Source organism: Myxine glutinosa, chromosome 12, assembly GCF_964187855.1.
Source record: "Myxine glutinosa chromosome 12, kmMyxGlut1.1, whole genome shotgun sequence".
In the NCBI taxonomy this organism is placed as follows: domain Eukaryota; kingdom Metazoa; phylum Chordata; class Myxini; order Myxiniformes; family Myxinidae; genus Myxine; species Myxine glutinosa.
In genome coordinates, this window is record NC_136272.1 from 29,971,915 (window position 1) to 29,999,814 (window position 27,900).

Consider the following 27,900-nt stretch of genomic DNA (forward strand, 5'->3'; position numbering starts at 1 on the left):
TGTACATAATCGCCTTGCACCGGCCAGAACACGGCCAGACGCGCCTCTCCCGGGCATGCCCGGACTCACTGTTCTCGGGCACGCCCGAACCTCCCGGGCACGCCCGGTCTCGTCTTTCCCGGGCATGCCCGCTCTCGCCTTTCCAGGGCTCGCCCAGAGTGTCCGGGCATGCCCGCTATCGCCTTTCCAGGGCTCGCCCAGAGCGTCCGGGCATGCCCGCTATCGCCTTTCCAGGGCTCGCCCAGAGCGTCCGGGCATGCCCGCTATCGCCTTTCCAGTGCTCGCCCAGAGCGCCCGGGCACGCCCAGCCTCGACTTGCCAGGCCGCAGCCAAACACGCCCGGGCAGGTCCAGACTCGCCTTTCCAAGGCTCGCCCTTGATACCCGGGCATGCCCGGTATAGCTTTTGCCGGGCAAACTTCCCGACATAAATGTGTATATATATTGTTGCCCGAAAAACGGGCTTGTCAGAATACCTGAGCTGTTTTGTTTCAATAAAGCAACTCGGACGAATTCCGTCTTTGGTCGCGTCAATTCTTTTGACTCGCGTTGGAGCGCAGTTCCTTCAATGACATCATAATTCGACAAGTACAAAACTTCATCCGATCAAGATGAAATTTCTTGGAGCATCATCTTGGGATAAATTGGTGGAGAAAAAAAAGAATAATGATGACGTCATCGGTCACGTGGTTCGGCGCCATATTTGTTTTTAACACAAAAGCCTTAAAAACCACTGAAAACACATCCTGGCTGCAATCTCTGATTGCTCTTTCTTGTTTCTTATTCAGCCAAGGCTGCAGAGGACACCATTGGCTGAATGTGCGGCTATGCTGCTGATGCAGTGCCCTCTATAGGTTAGGACAGGAATTTGCAATTTGGCTGGGGTGCCGGCGTAGCTTACCTAAAATACTCTTCACGAACAACACTGTGGGATCTTCAACATCCACCAACTAATGCAGGCAAGATTCCTGTTTATCGTCCTCTGGGGAACGGCACAAGCATTGATGAATAATCCTCCCTGTTAAACACCAGGATGACAGTTTATAGCTGTCTCGGGAATCAAAGTTGTACGACTGCTGAGCCTACTTTCCACTCCCACTTTTATGATTTAATGTCTGGGTTATTCTTGGTGAAACCAAAATATGGTTGAACTCACCCAACATTTCCAGACTGACAATTTTGTGTCTAATGAAGTAATGTTAGCAAATGTGAATGATTCATATTATGACACACTTTATTTTCACTTTGTAACTCTGGACCTAAATTTGCTACACATGATCCGTGTCTCGGTCTTGTGTTTGCAATAAAAACATGTCCTGGTACATGCTGTGGAAAGCCCAGGTTTGGGCGCAGATTGCATCAACTTCTACACGAGTCTGGTCACTATAAAGGGACAGGTAATTTGTGCTTGCACAGCAAAGTCCATGACGTTGCTCATGAGCACAGGAAATATATATATATTTCTTTCTCTCAGATACTTTCCCAAGTATTTTCAGATTCTTCCAGAAGCTTTGCGAGCCATTTTGGGAATCGACCCCTCTCTCACACACATGATATACGGAAACGTGCCCTCAACAACACTTCTGCAAAGGGGACCAGCGCATGTGCACGGAGCATTCTGGGGCAGATTACGTTATTTAGAAAGTCCCGTATTAACTAACACAGGATTACTGTGTAGTGTGCATGTGTGGAGATGAACTGCTGCAGGTACAAAGAAAACTTGAAGCAATTCTCCAAAGCATTACACTTCAAATAAAGGTTATGAAAACATATGTATCATGAAATAACGATTTTTCTTTTATGCAATAACAGCAAACTTTGCAGAAACAAGAAGAGTTAAAAAACACCGATCATTCAAACTGCTAACCAGCTCACACCAACATAACGACCACAGCTCAGCAATCATAGCACGGGTTTTATGGGCCGTGGGGCCTCCTCCTGCGTTGAAGGAACTCTTATTATTATTTTTTATGAATGTTGAATATCCAACAACGTCTCCGATCAGTCGACATCCCATCAACGAAAACCCAATTGGGCACTATGGGTGCCATTGCTGCCGTGCTTCAAACGTTAAGCTCTTTGTATACTGCACCGTACTGTACTTTCTGCCATTGAATCTTCGTATATTATTATAATAATCAATAAATAATTATTATTACCACAAGTTCTGTGCAAGTGCCTTGTGAATTCACCACGTCCAACAAGGCAACACCATGTCTAACAAGGTAACACCGCTAGCTTGGCTTGGGTCGCTGCGCTCGCCTCACCAAGCGTCGATACTGAGGAACAGGCTTATTTAAGCTGAGGATAATGACTGTAGCTGAGTTGCTGTGTTGTCATGATTTACACCAATCATAATACAAACAATTATTTTGCACAAATTTATTTGAAGTGTTTGTGATATAACATTTTTATAAGCAATTTAGGTTGAAAAAATATATAAAATTCAAAAAAGGGCCCCTCAACACATACATACGGGAGGGGTAGGTGCAGACTAAATTTGGGACGATTACACCTCACCACCACGTAATTCAAAACACCTCACCACCAAGTAATTTAAAACACCTCACCACCTAGTAATTCAAAACACCTCACCCCCACGTAATTCAAAACACCTCACCCCCATGTAATTTAAAACACCTCACCCCACCTAATTTAAAATCACCTCACCCCACCTAATTTAAAACACCTCACCACAATGTAATTAAAAACACCTCACCACCACATAATTCAAAATACCTCACCACCACATGATTCAAAACCATCACCACGTTATTAAAAACACCACAACCACGGAAACAAAAGTTTCAGGAAGTAGTTCAGTGACAACAGAGACTGGCCAGATATGCAGATATATAGATAGATGACTGTACCTGAGTTGCTGTTTTGTCATGGTTTACACCGATCATAATTCAAACAATCATAATGCACAAATGTATTTGTAATATACGTGATATTACGTTTTATAAGCAATTGAAGTTGAAAACTTAAGTTGGAAAAAAAAATGTTTCCCCAAAAAAATCCCCCCCCCAAAAAAATAATAATTGGAAAATTTTTCAAAAGAAAATACCCTTAAGACATACCGACGGGAGAGATAAGTGCATACCAGAAGTTTGGTACGATTTCACAAAAGTTTGAGGGAGTAGTTCAGTGACAACACAGCACAACACAAGACAGACACTGCACAGATATATATACAGTCACGTGAAAAAGTAAGTACACCCCATGTAAAGTTTTGATTTTTTCAACATAATTCAACATACAGCTATTTGATCTTCATTTCAACAATATTGATAGATAAAGGTGATATAATATAACAAAGATCATGAAACATTTACATTTTGTAGTCCATTGTATAATTTAAAAAACATAAATGCAAATTTCGCATGTGGAAAAAGTAAGTACACCCCCACATTTATCACTACTTCAAATACCTAAAATTAGAATGAGGTGCACCAGCTCAGGTGCAAATGATTAGAACATCGTTGGAGAGGATCTTGGAGGAACCAGTCTAATTTAAACCTCGGACATTTAGTTTGGTTTGCTCTTTGTTGTTGAAGTGTGCAGCGTCACCATGCCTAGATCAAAAGAGCTCTCTGAGGCCTTCAGAAAGAAGGTTATAGATGCCTACGAGTCTGGGAAGGGATTTACAAAGATCTCCAAACAATTTGAAATCAATCATTCGACTGTCCGGAAGATCATCTACAAGTGGAGAAGATTCCAAACAACTGCCAACTTGTTCAGGCCAGGCCACCCCAGCAAGTTCAGCCCGAGAGCAGACCGCAAGATGCTGAAAGAAGTCTCTGAGAACCCCAGAATGTCATCACGGGACCTACAGGTAGCTCTTGCCACTGTTGATGTCAAAGTGCACGAGTCCTACCATTAGAAAGAGGCTGCACATATTTGATCTACATGGGAGGTGTGCCCGGAGGAAACCTTTACTGTCCAGAAAGAACATCAGGGCAAGACTCAAGTTTGCCAATGAACACCGAGGCAAAGACCAGCACTTCTGGAAACAATGTGCTCTGGACAGATGAGTCAAAGGTAGAGCTATTTGGCCACAGTACCAGAAGACATGTTTGGCGAAGACCAAAGACAGCATTTGACCACAAGAACCTGATACCAACTGTAAAGCATGGTGGTGAAATATTATGGTTGGGGCAGCTTTGCTGCATCAGGGCCTGGGGCAGCTCACCATAATATAATCCAATATGAATTCTTCATTGTACCAGAGGGTGCTTGAGGATAATGTGAGGCTATCTGTCAGAAAGTTGAAGCTTCAACCGAAGGTGGACCTTTCAACATGACAATGACCCTAAACATACCAGTAAATCCACCAAGGAATGGCTGAAAAGAAAGAAATGGAGGGTTCTGGAATGGCCAAGTCAAAGCCCGGATCCAAATCCCATCGAGGATGTTGTGGGGGGATTTGAAACGAGCTATGCATGCAAGAAACCCCTCAAACATCGCATAGCTGAAAGAATTCTGCATGTAGGAGTGGGCAAATTTTCTCTCAGTCGATGTCAGAGACTGGTAGACAGTTATAAGAAACGCCTACTTGAGATTGTTTCTGCCAAGGGGGCAATACCACCTATTAGAGCCAAGGGTTGTACTTACTTTTTCCACATGCGAAATTTGCATTGTTTATTTAAATTATACAATGGACTACAAAATGTAAATGTTTCATCATATTTGTTATATTATATCACCTTTATCTATCAATATTGTTGAAATGAAGATCAAATAGCTGTATGTTGAAAATATGTTGAAAAGGTCAGAACTTTACATGGGGTGTACTTACTTTTCACGTGACTGTATATATATATATATATATATATATATATATATATATATATATATATATATATATATATATATATATATATATATATATACTGTATATATAATTATATATATATATATATATATATATATATATATATATATATATATATATATATATATATATATATATATATACATATATATATATAAATATATATATAGACCGACTTGGCATTTAATATGAATATATATTTTTTTCTTGACTTGGGTTTACTTTCTTAACTCAGTATATCAATCTGGTGAGTTTCCTTTACACTTTGGTGATTTATAATTAAAAGAACCATGTCACTGATTGTCTGTCGCAGCAAGAAGTCAACAACAGGATTATATCACAGGTGGCATGGCAAAATGTACGGACAGGTGCATTTGATGATTGGCTTCACAGTCGGGTATACAAGGGTTGTTGCGTTCTGTATTAGTGGAAAACATCTGCTGCACGTCTCCAAAAGTTATTGCCGGTTCCTCTGGAAATGGTCCGTCAACTCGACAATGCTGTTTGTCATAGAGTGGCGGCTTTACGAAATTACGGCATGAAACAGCGTGCTATTGCTCGGCAGTATGGCATCACTCAAGGTCAGGTGTCAAAGATCCTGAAACGAAATGCTCAGAGGGGTGTACCTACTCCAATACCGAGGCCAGGACGTCCCCGCAGAACCACAAGGAGGGATGATCGCCAGCTGCACCGGTTAGTCACGCAATGGCCGTACCGAGTCAGCTAATCGGCTTAGGGCTGAATGGCAGCAACTGACAAATGTGCCTGTATCCAGAAGGCAAGTCAACCAACGACTGGTTCAAGCAGGCTATCGTGCCAGGCGTCCCCTGAGAAAGCCACGCCTGACCAGACAACACCGCCAGCGCCGATTGCAGTGAGCCAGAGAGCACCGTCAATGGCAGCCAGGACACTGGAATCACGTGATCTTCAGTGACGAGTCTAGATTTCTGGTCTATCGTCAAGATGGCCACGTCCGAGTGCGCAGACAAGTGCATGAAGCCTACAACAAAGATTGTATAGTGCCAAGAGTCCAAGCTGGAGGTGGTGGGGTGACCGTTTGGGCTGCTTTTCATGCAGGGAGCAAAACTGACCTGGTTGTTCTGAATGGAAACCTGAACCAGTTCAAGTACAGGGCCATTCTGGAAGAAACATTGCTTCCATTTGCTCGTGCAGCCTTTCGAGGAAACTTTGTCTTCCAAGATGACAATGCATGGCCTCATTGTGCTCGCATGATCCAACACTTTCTTGCTGACCGTGGTGTGGAGCATATGGAGTGGCCTGCCATGTCCCCGGATATGAATCCGATGGAGAACTTGTGGGCAGAATTAACCCATCAAATCGACCACTTGGACCAGCAGCCGACCTCTGTGCATGAATTGCAGCAGGCTATTGTCACTGCATGGCAAGCGATTCCTGTCCAAACCTTGGCAAATCTCATGAACAGCATGCCTCAACGTGTACGTGCTCTCCTGAATGCTTGTGGGGGTTACACTAAGTACTGAACTGTAATTTTACTGTCCGTAATCCCAGGCGTAATTTAACTTTTGTTTTAGTAAAAAAAATTTTTGGCTAATGTGCAAAATAGAGATACTTCTGGAAAACGTACAGAAGTTTAACACAGTACTGTCCATGAATTGAGTTCGATATCAGTTTACATCACTTTCAAGGATCAATTTATTTGTTTCGAAATGTCAAATGTGGTTTTTGTTTCTTTTAAAGGTCACATTAACAAAATCTAGAATAATTTCAACATAATTCCAATGAACTTTTGGTTCTAGGACATCTTGAAAAGTAAGTTCACACCCACAAAAAAATATTCCATATTAAATGCCAAGTCTGTATATATATATATATATATATATATATATACATACATATATATATATATATATATATATATATATATATATATATATATATATACATATATATATATATACAGTATATATATATATATATATATATATATATATATATATATATATATATATATAATATGAAGAGTTCAGGCGCAAAAACCGATAAACGCCATTTTTGATGAAACTGAACTATGTTTACCGAAGTATATGTTTCAATACCTCCGTTTCAGTAGGCAAATCATTTTCTCCCAAAACCCGATCGTGTCCACGTATTTTAAGATACAGCCCATGTCATTTTGATGGGTTTCACCTGGAATGCACAGCAGAAATCTTGATTTTCCATTCAGCAAAAATGGATATATCTGTTTTGCATCTGAACTCTTCATATATACATATATATATATATATATACAGTATATATATATATATATAATATATATAAGTACATATATATATATATATGTACATATATATATATACATATATATATATATATTATATATATATATATATATATATATATATATATATATATATATATATATATATATATATATATATATATATATATATATATATTGCGGATCTCAGCGCCGGCCTTCTCCCCTTACCAAGGGGGGATTAGTCCCTTGTCTTTGACTGGCCGACGGGACCCGGGACCTATGACGTCCTTCCCGGACAGCGCGAAGTAGGGTCGTAGGACTAGAATCACTATTACCTAATTACTCGCGCTGCACAGAAACGAGGAAATAAGCCCCGCATGAATCACGTGTGCTGAGACGCCGAGCGGTGCGTACACGCAATCAGTGCCATTTAGTTGGTGAACCCGGTTCTAGCGATCTTACTTGTACAATCTTACTCGTTACGTACTACCACACTTAGCCAATTGAGAAATCACACAGGCGATCGAATTGGGAAAAGGAATAACAAGATTTATTTTCACTATTTACAATGATTTTAGAAAAGAGGACACAGTGCAGCCTTAAAAACAGTCTTAACTTAAACCCCAGGACAAACGGGCCCTTCTCACACACAGACACACTCACACGGGGTTTGCAGCTGCAGGATGATGTTCACCACGTCCAGGGATGGCTCTCGTGCAGCTCCCTCTGGCCTCTGGTTCGTCCCGGGCAGATGGTAAGTAGAGGGGTAGGAGCTCTCCGCGTGTCGTTTGGTGCACAAGGGTTAATATGGGGCGAACGGTAGGGTCTGAGCTCTGGCGGTTGGCGGTTAACACTGGCGGCTATTGCCGCGTTCACTCGCGTGGCTGAATAGGCGATATTCGCCACCGGTGTGTCTGGCTGCCTTTCCTTCGGCGTGTACGTAATACTGAGATATAGCGCAATGCCCCCAAAGCGAGCACTGCTTCAGTCGAGTCCTGTTCACCACTCACTCGTGCTCTCTCTCGTGCTCCTTGTAACAAGTCTCTCTCAAGTCCTTCGTGCAGTGACTTTTATAGGCACGCCCCACGAACCTTCTAGCACTTACCAGACGCGCCTTACCACGCCCTGCCGTTAGAGCCCTGGTTGGCTGGTGGCCCTTACCGTCATCGCCTCTGACGCGCTGCCTTGACACCGCCCCACCCCGACCCCGCGCTCCTCCTCCTTCTCAGGCCTACCTCGTGTTACTCGACTAGTGAGCGAACAAAGGGCAGCGAATGCTGCTGGCAGCCAAAGCGTAACAAATGCTGCTGGCAGCCAAAGCGTAACAAACTGAGTGGATCAGCCAAATGTGGCGCGGGATCAATTATGCCCATGGAGGTGGAACTTGGAGGGTGGACGCAAAATGAAGGGACCTAAACTCATGTCTTTACACAACGCAGATATTACTAGGGGAAATGGCCTATACTTACACATACTATGACATAACTAATACTACAGGTGGCCTACGTGTTGCTCATGGACTAACTATGGGGTGCATCCCTTTAACCTTTAATGATCAATATGTGCAAATCTCAAAACCGTAGCAATATATATATATATACATATATAGTTGAGGCTTGTGGAAGAGCTATAATTAGTCCACTGGCAGGATCAGTACAAAGGGAACAGCAAAGAGAGAAGGGGGAAACACCAACAGCAGAGTTGAATGCCAAGATAGAGAGAGGCAGACGAGCAATGGGTGTGGGGAGGAATGAGGGGCAGGAGTAGATGCAAGATGGATACATAAGGAAATTGGGGTGGACAAGATGGATACAGAAGGAAATTCTCAGGAGGAAAAACGGGAAATTTATATAGAAGAAGGATTGGGGTGTGGTGGGTTAACGAGGGTATAAAAGATCATGGTTTTGGATTGGGGACGATCTGAGGTGAACAGCTATCTTGAATACCTGGAGGGAAGAATGAGATTGAAGAGAATGTGGAAGTTTGTTCAACAGGCAGGCAGACAGAGGAAAGAATGAGTGGAGGTGAGTAGTGTTCCTGGATTTGGGTATTTAACCAGACGGGAGTTGGTGGTGGACCGTGTGTACCCTGCAGAAACCTACTGGGGACAAAGCAAGGAAACAAGAGATGGTGCAAGACCAGAAAGGAGGTGTTAGAAGACAGAAACCACAGACCTGTCTGTGATGGTGAAGTGATAGACTCATAAACTCAGCTTCATCATGGGATATACCAATAATATTGAAGGTCTTGTTTTCCACTGCGTCAAGCCAGGCAAGGTCTTAGACAGGAGTTCAGCCCAGAGGAGAAAGCAAGTACTCCATCAAGCTGTGGACGAAGGCCTTGTAGGTGGATACGAGTTCAGGTGTACCAAGGAAGGACTTTGTATGATGGAGGATGCCCAGTCGGCGACTGGCTTTGGAGGCCAACTTTGGAATGTGGTTTTCCCAAGAAAGATCATGGCTGATAGTGAGACCCAAGTGTTTGAATGACTGAACTTCCTCAAGAGGATTGTTAAGAGAGTAGATGGGATGGTATGTCATACGGTCCTTTCAGAAAGACATGTTCCAAGTGTTGACAATCTTGTGATTTTGTGGTCTAAAGAGAGGGAAGAAAGAGGCTGCGGCCTGCCTGCCTGAAGGATGAAGGATGTCATGGCAGAGAATGGAATAATCAGGAAATGGATAAAGAGGATAAAATAAAGACGAAATGTAAACGTGAGTCACAGCAGCAGCAATAGTCGTTGTAGTAGTCTGACCTGATAGCCTAAACTAGATGTACGCACACTTGCCTCAAAGCTGTCTGTCCTGGGTTAGAATCTTGACACACCTATAAAATGTCCATCCAGTGATTCATTAATGTGTGTGCCGCGCTCGGATTGGTGTTAAACCGGTGTCCTGTCTTCTGGCATTAATTAAAACCACCGTTTAGAGGCCATTTTTCCCCGCAAAGCGGGGGTTGGCCTTTTCGGGGACCGTGGTTGTTGTTGTTTTTTGGTCCCCTTTTTGAAGCAATGTTTTACGGCCGGATGCCCTTCCTGACGCCAACCCTTTTTGTAGCCTTTTTACGACAAGCAGGGAATTACCAGTGAACTGGTACTCAATTAGCCGACCTCGGAAGGACGACAGGCTGAGTCAATCCCCCTGGCGTTAATTCAGCGATCGACCGGGATTCGAACCCAGGATCCTTGGATCCTAAGCTGGCACCCTAGCCGCTAGCCCAACACCAGGGCTCCAGCACCAGGGCATTAATTGATGGATCTTAAAGATCCCATGGTGTCCTTCGCGAGGAGTAGGTGAGCTGTCGCCGGCACTCTGGCTAAGTTCCAAGTTCCTGCCCTGATTTCCTGTATGGGAGTGGTGATCCATCCAGGATCGTAACCCCAGCCAATAAACTTATTCTGCTTTACAGACGCTCTGCGTAGAGCGTGATACATCAATGAATGAATATTTATATAATTATTCTTATTCATTGAGATTGTTCATTCATTAAAGCTCAATATGACGTGTCTTGCCTCGTCTGCTGATTTGGGAACGCGGTGTTTTTGTTTAAGTTCTCATTCGTTTCGCCATTGTGTTGCTGTGAGTTCAGCAGCTTACTGGACAGCTACCCAAGGAGTTTCCTCTGGCTGATGGAGAGCGACCTCCCCAAGTACGGCGCAGGGTGGGAGCGACCTTCCCTCTCAATGGCCTCACCACCTTACCAAATCAGGTGCAAAATTAATGATTTGGCGATTGACAATTCGAAATCGTTTGTTAGATCATATATTTATTATGCTCAATCCCGTGGCTCCCCCTCCCTCCCCACTACCGCTCGCCTTTTTTATGCACCAATCACACACTGCTCCAAGTGCACCTCTCCACTTAAGCCCCTCCCAAGCCCTCTCCCTCCCACAGATCTCCCGATGTCCCTGCTCTCAAATGTTGTACTTGCGTGCTTGCCCCTCTCTCCCCATCTTGTCTCCCGCTCCCTTTATTTCGTCTTATGTGCCCGTTTTTTGTTTTTTGTTTGTTTTTTTTTGGTCATTAATGTTAGCTCTTACATGAGCCTCGATCTTGTATATGTACAAAAAAAGAAAAAAAAGAAAAAAAAGAAGTAAGTATTCATTGTAATACCACACTGCCAGATCATCTGCCATTGTTGACGATGAAAATATGTCCCAAACACCATATACTTATTCAAGCTGGAGTATTTGCAGCTTATAGAGACATATTTTAATTAGCCCGTCTCCCACTGCGCAGATTTTGCAATCACTTCTGTCTGTGCGTCTGTCCGGGCCGTAACCTTTTTACCATTTGAGCTTTTGTCATCAAATTTTCAAAAAATCTTTTTATGAGAATAGGGAGAAGACAAATTAATAATTTGGTCAAAAGGTCAAAGGTCAGCATCACATAAAATCATCAAATTGACCTGAAATTTTTAGAATTTGCATATCGGGTGACTGAATTGCTTCACCAATCAAAAGATAAAACCCAACTGTTTTTTTTAGATCAAAAGGTGAAAGGCCAAGGTTGCATGAAATCGTCAATTTACATCCGATTAACCTGAAATTTTAAGAATTTGTATATGTGGTAACTTACAGACTTGGCATTTAATATGGAATATTTTTTTTGTGGGGGTGAACTTACTTTTCAAGATGACTTAGAACCAAAAGTTAATTGGCATTATGTTGAAATTATTCTAGATTTTGTTAATGTGACCTTTAAAAGAAACAAAAACCACATTTGACATTTCGAAGCAAATAAATTGATCCTTGAAAGTGATGTAAACTGATATTGAACTCAATTCACGGACAGTACTGTGTTAAACTTCTGTACGTTTTCCAGAAGTATCTCTATTTTGCACATTAGCCAAAAAAAATTCAACAAAAACAAAAGCTAAATTATGACTGGGATTACGGATAGTAAAATTACAGTTCAGTACTTCGTGTAACCCCCACGAGCATCCAGGAGAGCACGTACACGTTGAGGCATGCTGTTCACGAGATTTGCCAAGGTTTGGACAGGAATCGCTTGCCATGCAGTGACAATAGTCTGCTGCAATTCACGCACAGAGGTCGGCTGCTGGTCCAAGTGGTCGATTTGACGCGTTAATTCTGCCCACAAGTTCTCTGTCGGATTCATATCCGGGGACATGGCAGGCCACTCCATATGCTCTACACCACGGTCAGCAAGAAAGTGTTGGATCATGCGAGCACGATGAGGCCGTGCATCGTCATCTTGGAAGACAAAGTTTCCTCGAAAGGCTGCACGAGCAAATGGAAGCAATGTTTCTTCCAGAATGACCCTGTACTTGAACTGGTTCAGGTTTCCATTCAGAACAACCAGGTCAGTTTTGCCCCCTGCATGAAAAGCAGCCCAAACGGTCACCCCACCACCTCCAGCTTGGACTCTTGGCACTATACAATCTTCGTTGTGGGCTTCATGCACTTGTCTGCGCACTCGGACGCGGCCATCTTGACGATAGACCAGAAATCTAGACTCGTCACTGAAGGTCACGTGATTCCAGTGTCCTGGCTGCCATTGACGGTGCTCTCTGGCCCACTGCAATCGGCGCTGGCTGTGTTGTCTGGTCAGGCGTGGCTTTCTCAGGGGACGCCTGGCACGATAGCCTGCTTGAACCAGTCGTTGGTTGACTAGCCTTCTGGATACAGGCACATTTGTCAGTTGCTGCCACTCATTCCTAAGCCGATTAGCTGACTCGGTACGGCCATTGCAGACTAACCGGTGCAGCTGGCGATCATCTCTCCTTGTGGTTCTGCGTGGACGTCCTGGCCTCGGTATTGGAGTAGGGACACCCCTCTGAGCATTTCGTTTCAGGATCTTTGACACCTGACCTTGAGTGATGCCATACTGCCGAGCAATAGCACGCTGTTTCATGCCAGAATTTCGTAAAGCCACCACTCCATGACAAACAGCATTGTCAAGTTGACGGACCATCTCGAGAGGAAGCGGCAATAACTTTTGTAGACGTGCAGCAGTTGTTTTCCACTAATACAGAACGCAACAAACCTTATATACCCGATTGTGAAGCCAATCGTCAAATGTACCTGTCCTTACATTTTGTCATGCCACCTGTGATATAATCCTGTTATTGACTTCTTGCTGCGAAAGACAATCAGTGACATGGTTCTTTCAACAAAGACATCACCGAAGGGTAAAAGTATATCAATCTGGTGAGTTTCTGAGTTTCAGAAACTAAACCCAAGTCAAGAAAAAAAAAATTCAATATTAAATGCCAAGTCTGTAATTGGTTCACCAATCGAAATCTATAAGCCAAATGTTTTTTTTAGATCAAAAGGTCAAAGGTGCAGAAAATTGTCAGTTTTCATCTGATTGACTTGAAATTTGAGCAGGGTTTGCATATTGCGTCACTCAAGCCTTTTACTGTTGAGGTCAAGAGGTCAAGGTCACCTGAAATCGTCAAATTTTTTTAGCTGTTTTTTTTTCATGTTTAAAATACAGAAGAATAAGTAGTCTGAATACAAAGCGGAGGTGTTGGGCTTTGCATTCTCAGATGCTTTTTTGTTTGGTTTGTGTTTATAATATACTTATTGTATTCTCAGGTGAAATAATAATGCATTGCCTGGGTCTGCTGTTACTCACGTGTAGTAGAGAGGTGTGGAGGGGTTGACCAGTTTGTGGGGAGGGGTCGGGGTGGCAGATTTTTCTTTATGCATGGGGCGCACTTGATTAGTCCAATAAAACTCAGACCCACAGTGGTTTACGTCACAAGATTGTCACAGTTTCAACTAGAACGGCACTCAGTACAGAACAACACCTCCACCTGGTTGGCCATATCAATCAATGGTGAAGAATCACTTTTAAAAATCCACTAGCTGGATCCAGATCCGGATATTCACCAAAATTGAATCTATTCTTCCTTGTCACACACACAACCTGTCCAAGTTTCATCCAAATCCATCTATAACTTTTTGAGATATCCTGCTATGCAGTGGCGTCATGATGGGGGTGCGGGAGGGGGGGGGGGTGGAAAGGGCGACCATACCATACCAGGCGTGAAGTGGATGGGGCGCTAAATGACACCCTCGGAAAAAAGTTTTAATGCTCCATTTGGTTGCATTTTATTAAAATTATAATACAACGAACTCGTGAGATCACGAGAAGCAACTTTCAGAACCACGTTTTACAGTTTAAACTCCGTGTTACATATCAATGTGTCAGGTCGATGTTTACAAACTCCTTTCCATCCGGATTAACTTTTTTTTCCTAATTCCTACTTCTATCACATCTCACAGTAAATAAATCCGTGTTCAGGTGTTGCTGCATAGATCTCTTATCTTGTATAATGAGGTTTAATATGCACTTGGTAACATAGAGACCACCCATCGGCCCAAGGGATGGAGGGGTGTAACTGTTGGATGTTTGTTGTGTAATTATGTCTATCAAATGTAGATATTTCAGGTGTTATGTCCCAATCAGCGACGACCAGGATTACGTGTCAAGTGAGTTCTTAAACTCCTTGCCTTCCTCTGCTGCTCTGTCTCATCAGCTCTAGTCTCTCGGCCATAGAAATACCACACCTTGCTGCATAGAAATACCACACCTTGCTGCATAGAAATACCACACCTTGCTGCATAGAAATACCACACCATGCTGCATAGAAATACCACACCTTGCTGCATAGAAATACCACACCTTGCTGCATAGAAATACCACACCTTGCTGCATAGAAATACCACACCTTGCTGCATGCATGTTTGATGTAGTTGTTGTTAACTACCTTGGATCATACCTGCCTGCTCTACTGCTTCAGCATTAGTTTACCTTTCACCAAGCCCAGGTATGCTTGCACCAGGGTGGGGATCATATGTTCGTTTTATTATTGGCAAATGGTACTGATAGTATTATTGTTGTTAATATTATTAGTATTAATAAATGCTTTGTTACAATGTTATCATTGTTTTTGTTATTTATTTTGTAAAAGGATTTCCATGCCATGGAAGGACCTATTAAACTGCTCTATACACCTTAACGTGGCGTGTGTTTAGAAACAGAGGAATTCTTCCGGATTCTTCATAGTTAATTCGCCGAATCATCTCAAGAGATCATATCTAAATATATTCTCATTTTGAACAGGTAACAGGGCTCTGCTGCTGAGCCCGCTGGGGAAGCTTAAGCTCTTTCAGTTTCATATGCCACCTCAAGAGGAATTTCTGACTGTCAGTGCCTGCAGTGGGCGATATTTTTGACCTTCGCCCCGAGCACCACAAACCATCACTCCGCCACTAATGCTACGTATCGTTTTTGATCCAATCTCTCAATGGTGAAGAATCACTTTAAAAAATTAAATAATTCTCATATCCGAATCCATATTCAGATCTTCACTAAAATCGAATCGAATCATCCTTGTCAGACACCCAACCGGTCCACCAAGGTTCGTACAAATCCGTCTGCAACTTTTTGAGATATCCCGCTATGTATAGTTTTTGGCCCTACCTCCCAATGGTGAAGAATCACTTTTAAAATTCTAGTAGCCGGATCCGAATCCGGATCTTCACCAAAATCTAATCATTTCGTCCTTGTCGCACACCCGACCTGTCCAACAGGTTTCGTCCGAATCCGTCCACAACTTTTTGAGATATTTTGTTCACAAACGCACAGACAGATGGGTGAAAACAACCTCCATACACCTTTGGTGGCGGATTTAACTATAACGGGACTCGGAAGAGCGCATACCTAGCTCTGCCAGGCATACAAAACAACACTAATAGGCCAGATCTGGATCTGGACCTGAACCAATATATAATTGCTTGTTCTTGTTGCAGGACCAACTCATTCACCTAGTTTTATCATAAGTCATCCACAACTTTTTGAAATATCATGCTATAAATCGTTTTTGGTCCTTTCACTCAATGGTGAAGAATCATTGAAGAAAATTTAACAAACTGTCGTATCCTGATCCACATTCGAATATTCACCAAAATCAAATCTATTCATCCTTGTCACACACCCAACCTGTCCAACAGGTTTCGTCCGAATCCGTCCATAACTTTTTGAGATGTCGTGCTATTTATCATTTTTGCCCAATCTCTCAATGGTGAAGTCACTTTAAAAAATTTGGATCCATATCCAGATCCAAATCTTCACCAAAATCTAAACATTTCGTCGTTGTCACATTCCAAACCTCTCCACCAAATTTCGTCTGAATCTGTCCACAAGTTTTTGAGATATCCTGTTCACAAACAGACAAACACAGAGACAGACAAACAGACAGGGATGAAAACATAACCTCTGCCACCGAAAGTGGTGACAAGAGCGGAGATTATTAGGACTTTTAACAGTGAAGTGGAAAATAAATGCACAAATAAAATATACGAGAGGAGTCGAAAGTTTTCCCTGTTCTAATCGTGTCATAGCCAAAAACATTTCCAATGCCCTCAGGAAACTGTCCTCCACCAATTGGAAAAATGTGACCCAAGCTTAAAATTGCATAGAGAAGACAAACATCTGTGATTAGTTTTGCTTTATGGTCAGGGAAAAACATTTGGATTCCCCCTCCCTCCCCATGTGGTGGTATGAAATGGGATTTACTCTTTATCACTCTAGAGTCCTCGACATTGTTGCGATGTTAGTTCCAAGCAGATGAGGAAATAGTGGGAGCTTTATTTCTCAAGGGGTAGGAAAAACTTTAAAAAGTACAATTTGAGAAAAACTTGATCACACAGTCTGCCTAAACCCCTTCCAGTTTTATTTATTTGTTATTTTAAACACAAGTTGTTGTTGTTGTTGTTGTTTCGTATTGTCACGTGACTACCCTTGGTGAACACCCTAGGGTAGCACAGATGACCAAACGAGCTGTTACTCCGAGGCGTTCAGTTCAAATGGCGGAGAATACGCATGGGGAAGCAAGGGGGAGGGGGAGAAACTGAAGCCTTACCTGAACGGCTTGCACGCGACGTCTCCACACCTGAAAAAAACAACTCAAACGAAATGGATTTAAAATGTACAAAAATAAATACCGGATTTATTAGGAAATTGCTGGTACAAAATAAAACACGGTAACACTAAAATTTATATATGGAGCACTCCCACACACAGAATCAAATACGGACAATGGGAAATAGAACCCTAAAAGCAAAACGTGGTATTTAATTGCACTTAGCTCGACTCGACCGGTGCGTCTCGTCAGTACTCGTCCAGGCCCCGAGCGCGCCATCTGAATGCGGCTCTGGTGTTGGCAGGAAATCCGCTCGCTCCCGTGTTGCTAGGCCTCAGTATGCCCTTATTCACTAGGCCATGCCCGTGTGCGTGACGTAAGCCTCCCGTGCGAAGCAAACGAGCAGGCATGCAGCTCGCTCCTCCAGCCGTGCCCGTCTTTGTCATCCTCGTGCGTGAAACTGTAGCCCTCGGTTTGTAGCTCTGCCTCTGCACGACCACCAGCAAAATCTTGGGAGACGGCCGGTCCGTTCACTTCCTTGAGCCCGAAAGCAAAATGCCACCGTTTGTACGAGGTTCAGGACGAGAATGCAGAAGAGGGAATCGCGACTGTTCCCTATCGTCTTTGGTAAGAGAAGGCACACAAGAGCGATAAAGGTCGGTCAGAGCGAGAAGCCAAGGAGAAGCGGAGGAGAGAATGTCCGCTCAAGCCCGCATCTGGAACAAACTCCCTCACTCTCTTCAATCCCACTCCTCCCTCCAGGTTTTTAAAACAGCTGTTCACCACCATCTCTTATCTTCCCCCATCCAAAACCTTGACCTTTTCTACCTCCGCTAATTTCACCCCAAATCCACTTTTTGAAAGACCAACTTCTTTCCTGGAAGTCCTTGGTGTCCTTGTGTTTTATACTTCTCCCACCCCCGACCCCCATTCCCACGCCTCCTTCCCCCAAGCCCTCTCCCTCCCACACATCTCCTGATGTCCCTGCTCTCAAATGTTGTGTTTGTGTGCTTCCCCTTCCCTCCCCATCTTGTCTACCGCTCCCTCTTTTTATATATTTTGCTTGTGTGATAAATGTTAGCTCTTTCACGAGCCTCGATTCTGTATACAAAAAAAAAGCCAAAAACAAAGCGAGAAGCCAAGAAGAAAACAAAAGAAAATGTCCGCCATCGCGTTTCTTTATCGTCCAGGCTCTGACGTCATCTGGGGTGCTTCACCAATTGGCGAGTTGCTTCCCACCAGTCCTTCCCGTCAATCAAAACCCCGCCCAATCACGGCTCCTCGGGGCGTGGCCTCGGCCTACCCGACCTGTGCGCTTCCCAAGTCAGGGTTGTCAGTGGTAGTGCTTGATGCATGACTTCTGGTTAGCTTTTTAATTAGTGAGTTTAAATGCGGGCGATTGCGTGGCTTGGCTATGTGTCTATGGTGTGGTGCCAAAAGGGACATAGGAAATGAATTACAGAGATAACGAGATCCAAGGGATAAATTGCCCATAATCCCTGAGCTAATTAACATACCCCACTCCTCGTAATGGGGACGAAGATGCACCTTACACGACATCCGGGCTAAAACAAATTCCTTATACTTATTATATGGTTGTTCTTCTTCTTCATGACAATCGGAGCATGCTAATCTATACACTCTACCTGGTTCTAAGGTAATCATTGTCTACCCCCTACAAACATAACAGTATGCAGCCTGTGGCTGCTGGTTGCATCATTTTTCTGGAAGCACGTTTATGCTGCTGATGCAGTGCCCCAATTACCAGTGAGCTGGTACTCAATTTGCCGACCTTGGAAGGATGAGCTGGCTGAATCAACCCCCCTGGTGTTAATTCAATGATTGACTGAGATTCAAACTCACGCTCCGAGGATGCCAAGCCAGCACCCTAACCGACAGGCTTGCTCTACTCTCCCAACTCTGTAAGGGGTGAGATCACTGCCCTCTGGAGGTTAGGCAAAAATGTATACTTTGTTCAGTGTGTTTGTGATAGCTCGCCTACTTTTTGCGATAGACACCGTGGGATCTTTATCGTCCACCAACTAATGCTGGTTGTAACGTTTGGTTATTCAGACACAAACAAGTCAACAAGATGGCGGGCCAACGGACTGCCGTTTATTCGTCATGGTGTCGTGAACATGCCGTAAACCATGACGTGAACATAACGTCATGATGTAATGCGTTATGTTACAACCATGTCGTAAACCATGACGTGAACATAACGTTATGATATAATGCGTTATGTCGCATCTCCCTTTGACAAACAACAAACGGAAAATTAAGTGAAGCATGGCACAGCAAGTAATAAAAGATGTAGCTGATGCATGAACGAACATGAACAAAATAAGTGTAAACATTTAGAACATACTGTCACAACAGTAAAACAGGGGTAGACTACCCTGAGTTACAAGGTGCTAGAAGAAGGGTTAGTCTGCCCTCAGTTTGTCACATAATCCTCTAGATGTTTGGGTCTGTTGATGACGCGGCCTGACTTCGTGGTGAGAGGATTCTGACCCTGTTCAGGCGGCAGAGAGGATGGCGTGTGTGTGACTGGCGAGGGTTGCCCTGTACGGGCTGTAGAGTGCAGGCTGCTGCTGCACGGGCAGTGCTGTGTGGTCTGAGCTGAGCTGGGAGCTGGCAGACCAGCTGGAGCAGTAGCACAGTGTGGGGTCGGTCTGGTCGGTTGCCGGGTTGCATACGTCAGTGCTGTGGAGCTTGGCTGATGAGCACCGTATGTTGAGAGGCGGAGGTGTTTCCTGTTTCGGCGATACTTCCTGCCATTACTTTCAACGATATATGATCTGGGCACACTGTGATGGGCTACAACTGTTGCAGGCAGCCAGTTGTTTGTACCTGGGAGTGGAGTCATCCTTACTGGGTCTCCTGGGAGGAGGGCGGGCAGGTCTCTTTGGACATGTTTGTCGTGGTGGACCCGTTGCTTCTCCTTGCTCTGATCGAGTTTCTTCCTGACCTCATCACAGTTCAGAGTAATTGGACGCAACAACTCACGAGAGGTTGGCAGCAGGTTGCAGGGTCTGCGAGACATGCAAAGCGTGGCAGGTGACATGTTGCAACTTTCCAGCGGCGTGGTCCTGTAGTCAAGGAGGGCCAGATGTTTATCACTGCACTTAGACCAGAGTCGCTTTACCGTCTGTATGGCTCTCTCAGCTGCACCATTTGACTGAGGGTATCGGGGCGAAGACGTCTGGTGATTGATGTGATAGTCAGCACAAAACTGGGAAAATTCTTGCGAGCTGAACTGAGGTCCGTTATCTGTTCTGAGTGTCTCTGCGATGCCGTGTCGACACATTTGTGATTTGAGGGCGTTGACAGTGACTGCTGTGCTGAGGTTTGTCAGAGCATCCACCTCGATGAATTTGGAGAAACAGTCGGTTGTGAGTAAGTATTGATTCCCTTCATATTCGAAGATATCAGCAGCCACCTCAATCCAAGGTAACAGAGGTGTTTTCAGGGGCATCAGAGTTTCTGCGTGCTGCTGACTTTGGTACAAACTGCACTGTGGGCAATCACTGACGACGTCTTCAATTTGTGCAGTCATGCCTGGCCAGAACAGAGCTTCTCGGGCTCTCTGTTTGCATTTGCTGATTCCCATGTGTGAGCCATGTATTTGTCGCATCATGTCTGGCCGCATTGTTGTGGGTACAACGATTCTCATGCCTTTGTAAACAATTCCATCCATCACCGACAGCTCGTCACGGTACTGCCAGTATGCACGGATGCTGTGAGGTGTTTCAGCTTTGGTGTCTGGCCATCCTTTCAGAACCATGGTGTGCAGTTCATTCAACTCTTCAGCAGTTCTCTGCTGGAACTGCGTGTAGCGAGACGGCACCACTGATATGAAGTCTACCATATTGATTAGCTCAATGTCCATCTCTGGTGTAGTATCTGGGAGGTTAGCACGGCTCAGGGTGTCGTCCAGTGGAATGTCCTTCCCTGGTTTGTACGTGATTGTCAAGTCATACGGCTGCAACTTCAGGAGCATTGATTGTAGCCTCATAGGTGCTGCTAGTAGGGGCTTGGTGTGAATTGACTGCAACGGCTTGTGGTCGGACTCGACGGTGATGTTTGATGTCCCAAATATGTAGTAATGGAACTTCTTGCAGGCATGTACAATGGCCTACATTTCCTTCTCCAATTGCGAGTATCTCTGCTCAGTCGGTGTGAGCGCACGGGATGTATATGCTACAGGGTGGTCATCTTGCAGAAGCACTCCTCCGAGAGCGTAACTGCTGGCATCACATTGAATGGTACAGCCTTTCTTGGCGTCGTAATAGGCCAGCACCGGTGCATTGCAGCACAACTGTTTCATCTTTTCAAAGCTCTCGGCTTGAGGTTTGTCCCAATGGAAGAGGACATCTTTGGGCAATAGGGCACGAAGTGGTGCATCCACTGTACTTAATTCTGGTAGAAATTTTGCCAAATACTGGATGAAGCCAAGTATTCTTCGGACATCTTCTTTGTTCTTGGGCTCTGGCATTGCTTTCACGGCCCTCACTTTGTCATCATCAGGTTTCAGACCACTCCCTGTCAAAATATGCCCTGCATATTTCACGGATGATTGTTTCACATGACATTTGTCAAAGTTGAGTTTGAGGTTGAAAGCTGTAGCTCTGTTGACAACTTGTCGCATGATGGAGTCATGTTCCTCTGGGGTCTTACCCGCCACCAAAATGTCGTCCATTATGGCACGAGCGCCTTCTATGCCCTCCAGCATGTTGTCCATGATACGCTGGTAGATTTCAGGAGCGGATCGGACCCCGAAAGGGAGCCTCAGCCAACGGAAACGGCCAATTGGGGTGTTGAAGGTGGTGAGAAGACTGGACTCATATGTGAGCGGGATCTGTAAGAATCCGGATTTGGCGTCAAGTACAGAGAAATACTTTGAACCTGGTATCATTGATGCAACCACTTCTTCAACTGTTGGAATGTAATAGTGTTCTCTCCTAATTGCCTTGTTTAGGTCTTTTGGGTCAATGCAGATTCTGATTTTGTCTTTCTTAACTACGGTGACCATGGAGCTCACCCAGTCTGTCGGTTCAGTGACACGAGCAATGTGCCCATCTTTTTGCATTTCTATTAGCTTGGCTTTAACCTTGTCGTACAGAGAGAGCTTTTGGTTGCCGACGTGGTCCATGGACAGCAGGGGGCACAGTGGGGTCGATTTTCAGAGAATACTTGCCTGGCAGTACACCTGTTGTGTGGAGAAGATCAGGATAATCACTAAGGTCACTGACCTTGTGAATTCTCTCAATCAACCCGAGTGCTGTGCTGGCTTGGCCGGAGAGAAGTGGTCGTTGCTTTACTCTGACGACATAAAACTTGACGTCAACAGTGTTTTGTTTGTGCGTCACAGGCAATGTGATGCATCCCTCAACAGCAAGGTCATGCTCCGAATAACTCTTTAACTTGCTATCGGTGGCAGACAATGACATGTGGGTCTTTAGACTGTGAAACAGCTCAAGCGGCATTATGGATACTGTTGCACCTGTGTCAATCTGTGTCTTCACGACCTTTGTTCCAATCTTGACATCAGTCCACCATTCTGTTGCTGCATTTGTTCCATGAATGTTGTTGACACTGTGCGTCAGGGTCGTGTCATCAGACTCGTAGTCACAATCAACAGCATGCGCAGCAGATCTTGACTGCTCTTTCAACTTCTGTCTACACACACGGGCGAAATGGCCTACCTTCTTACAGAATTTGCAGGGGGCCTCCCTGGCGGGACACTTGTCGTGTGATGATGAGTATCCGCAGTACCAGCAGTTTTGGTTGTCTGTCCACTGTTTTCTGGTGGGTGTCTTGTGACGGGGTGGCTGCTGTTTGTTAATGGCATACACCTTACTGTCTTCGTCCGCAGCAATAACTCGCCAGCTCTCCTGTGAGGTCTCGTAGTTCTGACCGATGCTGGTGGCCTTGTTCAGTGTGAGCTCGTCTCCTTCCTGAAGGCAACGTTCAGTCACCGCTGGATTAGCGGATCGCAGGACAATGGCATCCCGCAGCATGCGGTCCGTGTTGACGCCATATCCACAGTCTGTCACCAGCAGCCGCAGGTCAGTTACAAAGTTGTCAAAGCGTTCACCGGGCAGCTGTTTACGCCTGTTGAAGTTTACTGTTGCTCTGATTTCATTTTTCTTGGGAGCCACGTATGCAGTGTACTTGTCAAGTACTCCAGTTAAGGTTTCATTTTCTGCAGGCACACCTTCGGTTGCAGGAGTCCATGTGAATGTGTTGTAAATTTCTCTGCCTTTGTCGCCTATGTATGTCATGAGATAGTTTACTTTGACAATTTCCGTGGCCGTGGATAACGGTCCGTTGAACGTAAACACACAATGTTGTTTAAAACGTCTGAACTCCTTTTCAAGATCTGACGCTTGCCAGTTCATACGTGGCTTTTCTGAAGCATCCGCCATGGCGACAAAATAGTGCAACTCACTTGCGTTGACAACGATGTGGACGGTTGACGCAGCCGGATCCCGTGTTTGTAGGATTCGCGGGGCGCACGCGAACTTCAACGAGCAAAAGGAGGACCAATAATGCACAAATGACTTTCTTGTCTACGTAGATATAAGAATGATATTTTCATCACTCGTTCGCTCCATATGGAGGCGTGGGTTCGAATCCCACTTCTGACACCATGTAACGTTTGGTTATTCAGACACAAACAAGTCAACAAGATGGCGGGCCAACGGACTGCCGTTTATTCGTCATGGTGTCGTGAACATGCCGTAAACCATGACGTGAACATAACGTCATGATGTAATGCGTTATGTTACAACCATGTCGTAAACCATGACGTGAACATAACGTTATGATATAATGCGTTATGTCGCACTGGTAGACTCTTAAATCACCACAAGTACGTGAATCAGGCGGGTTTATTCTCGGCCTCCAAACTCCTCAATGCGCATGTGTGGAGCCCTCCAAACCCCCAACATATACGTCATCAACTTGGGTACAAACAGATGAAGTTATGTTAAAGCATACATACGACACAGAAAATGCCTCTTTTTAAAAAAGTTAAGTAAATACAGTACCTACTTTAATAATTAGGGATCTCAGAACTCTTTTTTCTTCTTCTTCTTCTTCTTCCTCCATTTTTAGTTGGGGTCGCTACAATGCTGGTTGATCACCATTCTCCATCCCCTCCTGTCGATCGCTCATTCTTCTTACATTCCCACAACTTCTAAATCTCTCGTCACCGCATCTTTCTATCGGGTTTTGGCCTTCCTCTTGTTCTTCTTGGCAGTTCCATCTGCATCACTCACCTCACCACATACTCCTTCTCTCTCCTCATCACATGATCAAACCAACTTGATCTCTTCTCGGGTACTTCAATACCTCCACAATCTTCACTGACTCTCTGATGTCCTGGTTCCCAATCTTGTCCTTGTCACTCCACACATCCATCTCAGCATCTGCATCTCATTTGTATCCAATTTCTGTTGCTCTTTCTTTGATGTTGCCCAGGTTTCCGCACTATATAACAAAGCCGGCGTCACAACTGTCTTGTAAATTCTTCCTTCAAGTTTCAGCGATATTTTTCTATCACACAACATTCCACTGCACTTCCTCTAACTAATCCTTTGCTTCATTTACGTATTTCCATCTTTTTCCGCCACTGACCCCAGATAGTTAATTTAAGCTACTCGCTTTCTCCATATCTTCACCTATAATCTTTATACTTCCAGCCCGATCCTCTTCCATAGGCTCAAACTGACAATCCATATATTGAATCTTTGGTCAACTGATCTTCATATCCATATCTTCCAGCACTTCTCTTCATTTATCCAGATACTCAGTCATATTATCATTATCTCCACCACACAGCTCATCATCTGCAAACACCATTGATCATGGCACTTCCTAATCTCACGTGCTCAGTTAGAACATCCATGACAATCAGGAAAAGGAAGATGCTCAGTGATGATCATTCGTGAAATCAAAGTCGAACATCAAAACTCTCACTCTCTTCCACGCTGATTCTTACTCTTGTCTGGCACTCCTTATACACGTCTTGCAATAGTCGTACAAACTTCTTAGAGACTCCAATAAGTCTTGCACATCTCCAGACTACCTCCCGAGGCGCCTGGTCACAAGCCTTCTCTATATCAATGAATACAAACTTCTCATGACAATGTACAAGCATTATTCAGTACTAGTATAAAAGCACAACAAAAATGACGGGCTGGAACAATTTATTCGACGGTCTGTCTTCTATTTATTACAAATGCAATCAAGGCCGGGGAGGGCCAGGGAGACATGGGAGTGGAGGGAGGGTGGTTATACATGTCCTTTCCCTCTTTCACTACAAATTTCCTTATATTCCTCTCCATTCCTCCCACATTCAGCATGTCGCATATTCACTCACCTAAACTATGCTCACCTTCTCATTTTCAATGATTTTCTCAACTTACAACTCCATCCTTCCCCACATGCACATTATATAGTGATGTCCACTAAGTAAAGCCTCTGATATATGGCAAAAATGTGAAATGTCGGAACATCTGCAAACACTCTCGCCGTCCCTACCCCCAGGTCCTGTTCTCACTAGCGCTTTGTCTAACTGTCATCCTTTGTCTCTCCAGACGGTGGACGACAGCAGGCAGGGACAACTGCAGGAGATACTGCTAGCCCGTCAGATTGTACGAGCAACTCAACGCTTAGCATCTGAGCCTGGACTCGCAAAAAATATTCGTCGCCAACGAGAGGATGAACTTCAAGAAGCGTACAAGCACCTGCGGAAGCTGGAGCACCAGGCGAGAAAACAGTGTGTCACCCGCCGCAGTACTGGTTCCCTGCTAGGTACAACCAACCTTCTCTACACTCGGTCACTTCCATACAACACTTTTGATAACCTAGTCAGTACTCGTAAGCCTAGTCACAGTAATGTAATTGTTTTCGAAATGCTTGACAACCTAAATACGCCGCCGTCATACTTGTGCTCCACCAAGCAGCCAAACCTCTTGTCGCTCTTCTTTGTAGATAACCCTTCCTTCATGAAAGGTTTTTCCACATGCAATGGGCTTCCCAAAGAGCATAACAGCCATTCTGCACCACGTGAAAAGGAATGTCAGAACAATCTTCACGCCAACTTTTCTTCGCTGTCCATTGGTCGGCAAAATGAGCGACGTGGAAAGCACAACCCAAAATGCAGGTATGATCCATTACCCAAGGATCTAATTTCTTTCTTTTCATTCTAAGTTACCTTTTGAGAAGCTGTATTTTGTCCTTTTCCGAAATTAACAGTTTCTTTATGACAGATTTATACCATCGTTGGTCTTTGTTAATGGGTTGATAGTATTCTTAACATTGTGTAGTGTGAACATCCTGAGCTAGAGGCAGTTGTGGGGTTGTTAAAAAGTGCTTACCAGGGAAGGCTGGGTCAAATGGGGTCTGTACACATTTTCTCAGTGTTGGTTTTGATTTGTAATTTTATCTCACTTTATTGTTTTGTTTTTTTAACATATCTATGCAATGTACCATTGTTGTGTTGCATTTTCCAGTTTGCTGGATTCCCAATCCAATCGCTACCCCGTCGTGCCCACTTGTGCAGCACCTTCACAAGCCTATTTGCCGCCGAATAACTCGGGTAGTGATGTCTGGACCTTTTCGAAATTTGCTCTGAAGGAATCCGGCAGAGTGGTAGGCCCAAGTAGCCAATGCGCATCACATTGGACTGATGGGACGAGTTATCCCACATGTTCTGACTTATCAGGTAGTGAGAGTGGTAGAAGCTCTGTTTGTCCTGACAGTTGCTCCACAACGAGCAGCCATTCAAGCACGGATTGGTGGCTACCTGAAGTGCTCGGGTGTAACGAGCAGCCGGGCCACCGAAGTTCCGGCTACAGCAGTGATAGTCACCGTAGCGAGGTGCAGTCGGCATTAACCAAACCACGACATCCGGCCTTTACTTTGACTCCCAGACTATTTCCACGGCGTCGGCAATGGCACGAATCTGACTTCGATTCTGTCGACTCCATGCCACCTCGGCTGGGGGCCGTACCTTCAGGCAGTGTGCCCGACCTGACAGGCAGCAATGTGAGAGTTGATTGTGCTGGCAAACAGAATAATGTTGCACCTTCTGGATTTGAATGGCCTGACCAGAATCCTAAAGGCGGTGTGATGAAACACATCGTTCAGTCGCCTCGTCGACCAATCACATTTCAACAATTTGGGGACAATGATACCAATTTTGACGTGCACAATGATGGGACATCTCAGAAAAAGGTTACAGTTCTTCCTTTCTACCAAAACACTAGAAATCTATGTTCTCCAAATTTTGAGCTAAGAAAGGAATCATTAACTCAACCAGAGAGGTGCAGGTCGGAGTCAGTGGACATGGCAGCCCAAGAGCAAGGTCTCGTAATGGTGAAACTGCGCCAATGGTTTGAGAATCAGCAGTCGGGGAAACCGCAACAACTGGAAGATGGAGTGTCATCTTTGGATGTGCCATCGTGCTTCTACACTGGACCTCAGACACAAGCGGCCCACAGACATTTTGCCCTCCATAACAATGGTAAGAGGATGAATTATCAATTCTGCTTATCAATTCGTTCAACACTTCACTAACTTGACAACTAAGTTCCAGAACTGTATCAGGCAATGGGGTATCTGTCGCCACCTCATCAATTGTAACCTGTCTTCTTCTGACTTTCTACACAGATCTACAGGCCTCAAGCCGGCGGCGACCTATTGTCATGCATTCTTTGGACGAATACGAGACTTTGGACCTGAGCTCCTTTCTTCTGGCAAAAAGGTTTGTCTTCACAATCTCTCTGTACGACCAAATTGGTGCCAATTTGTTATTGCTAATTTACAATAGGTGAAATCTGTTCGCACCTTTATCTCTGTATACATCGATGAGGGACACAGATGTACAAAAGAGGGGATACCCTACACAGTCT

General features: G+C 44.4%; 1 protein-coding gene across 4 annotated transcripts in view; it reads left to right on the forward strand.

Moving 5' to 3' along the window:
* Positions 1-27,900, forward strand: part of LOC137438012 (uncharacterized) — a 68,319-nt gene that overhangs the window by 35,899 nt on the left and 4,520 nt on the right. For all 4 annotated transcript variants that reach the window (XM_068132857.2, XM_068132858.2, XM_068132859.2 and 1 more), the window contains 5 exons: positions 10,667-10,786; positions 25,582-25,798; positions 25,979-26,150; positions 26,500-27,512; positions 27,659-27,752. In XM_068132857.2, the coding sequence (XP_067988958.2) occupies positions 10,667-10,786; positions 25,582-25,798; positions 25,979-26,150; positions 26,500-27,512; positions 27,659-27,752 (1,616 nt within the window). The remainder of the gene's footprint in view (positions 1-10,666; positions 10,787-25,581; positions 25,799-25,978; positions 26,151-26,499; positions 27,513-27,658; positions 27,753-27,900) is intronic.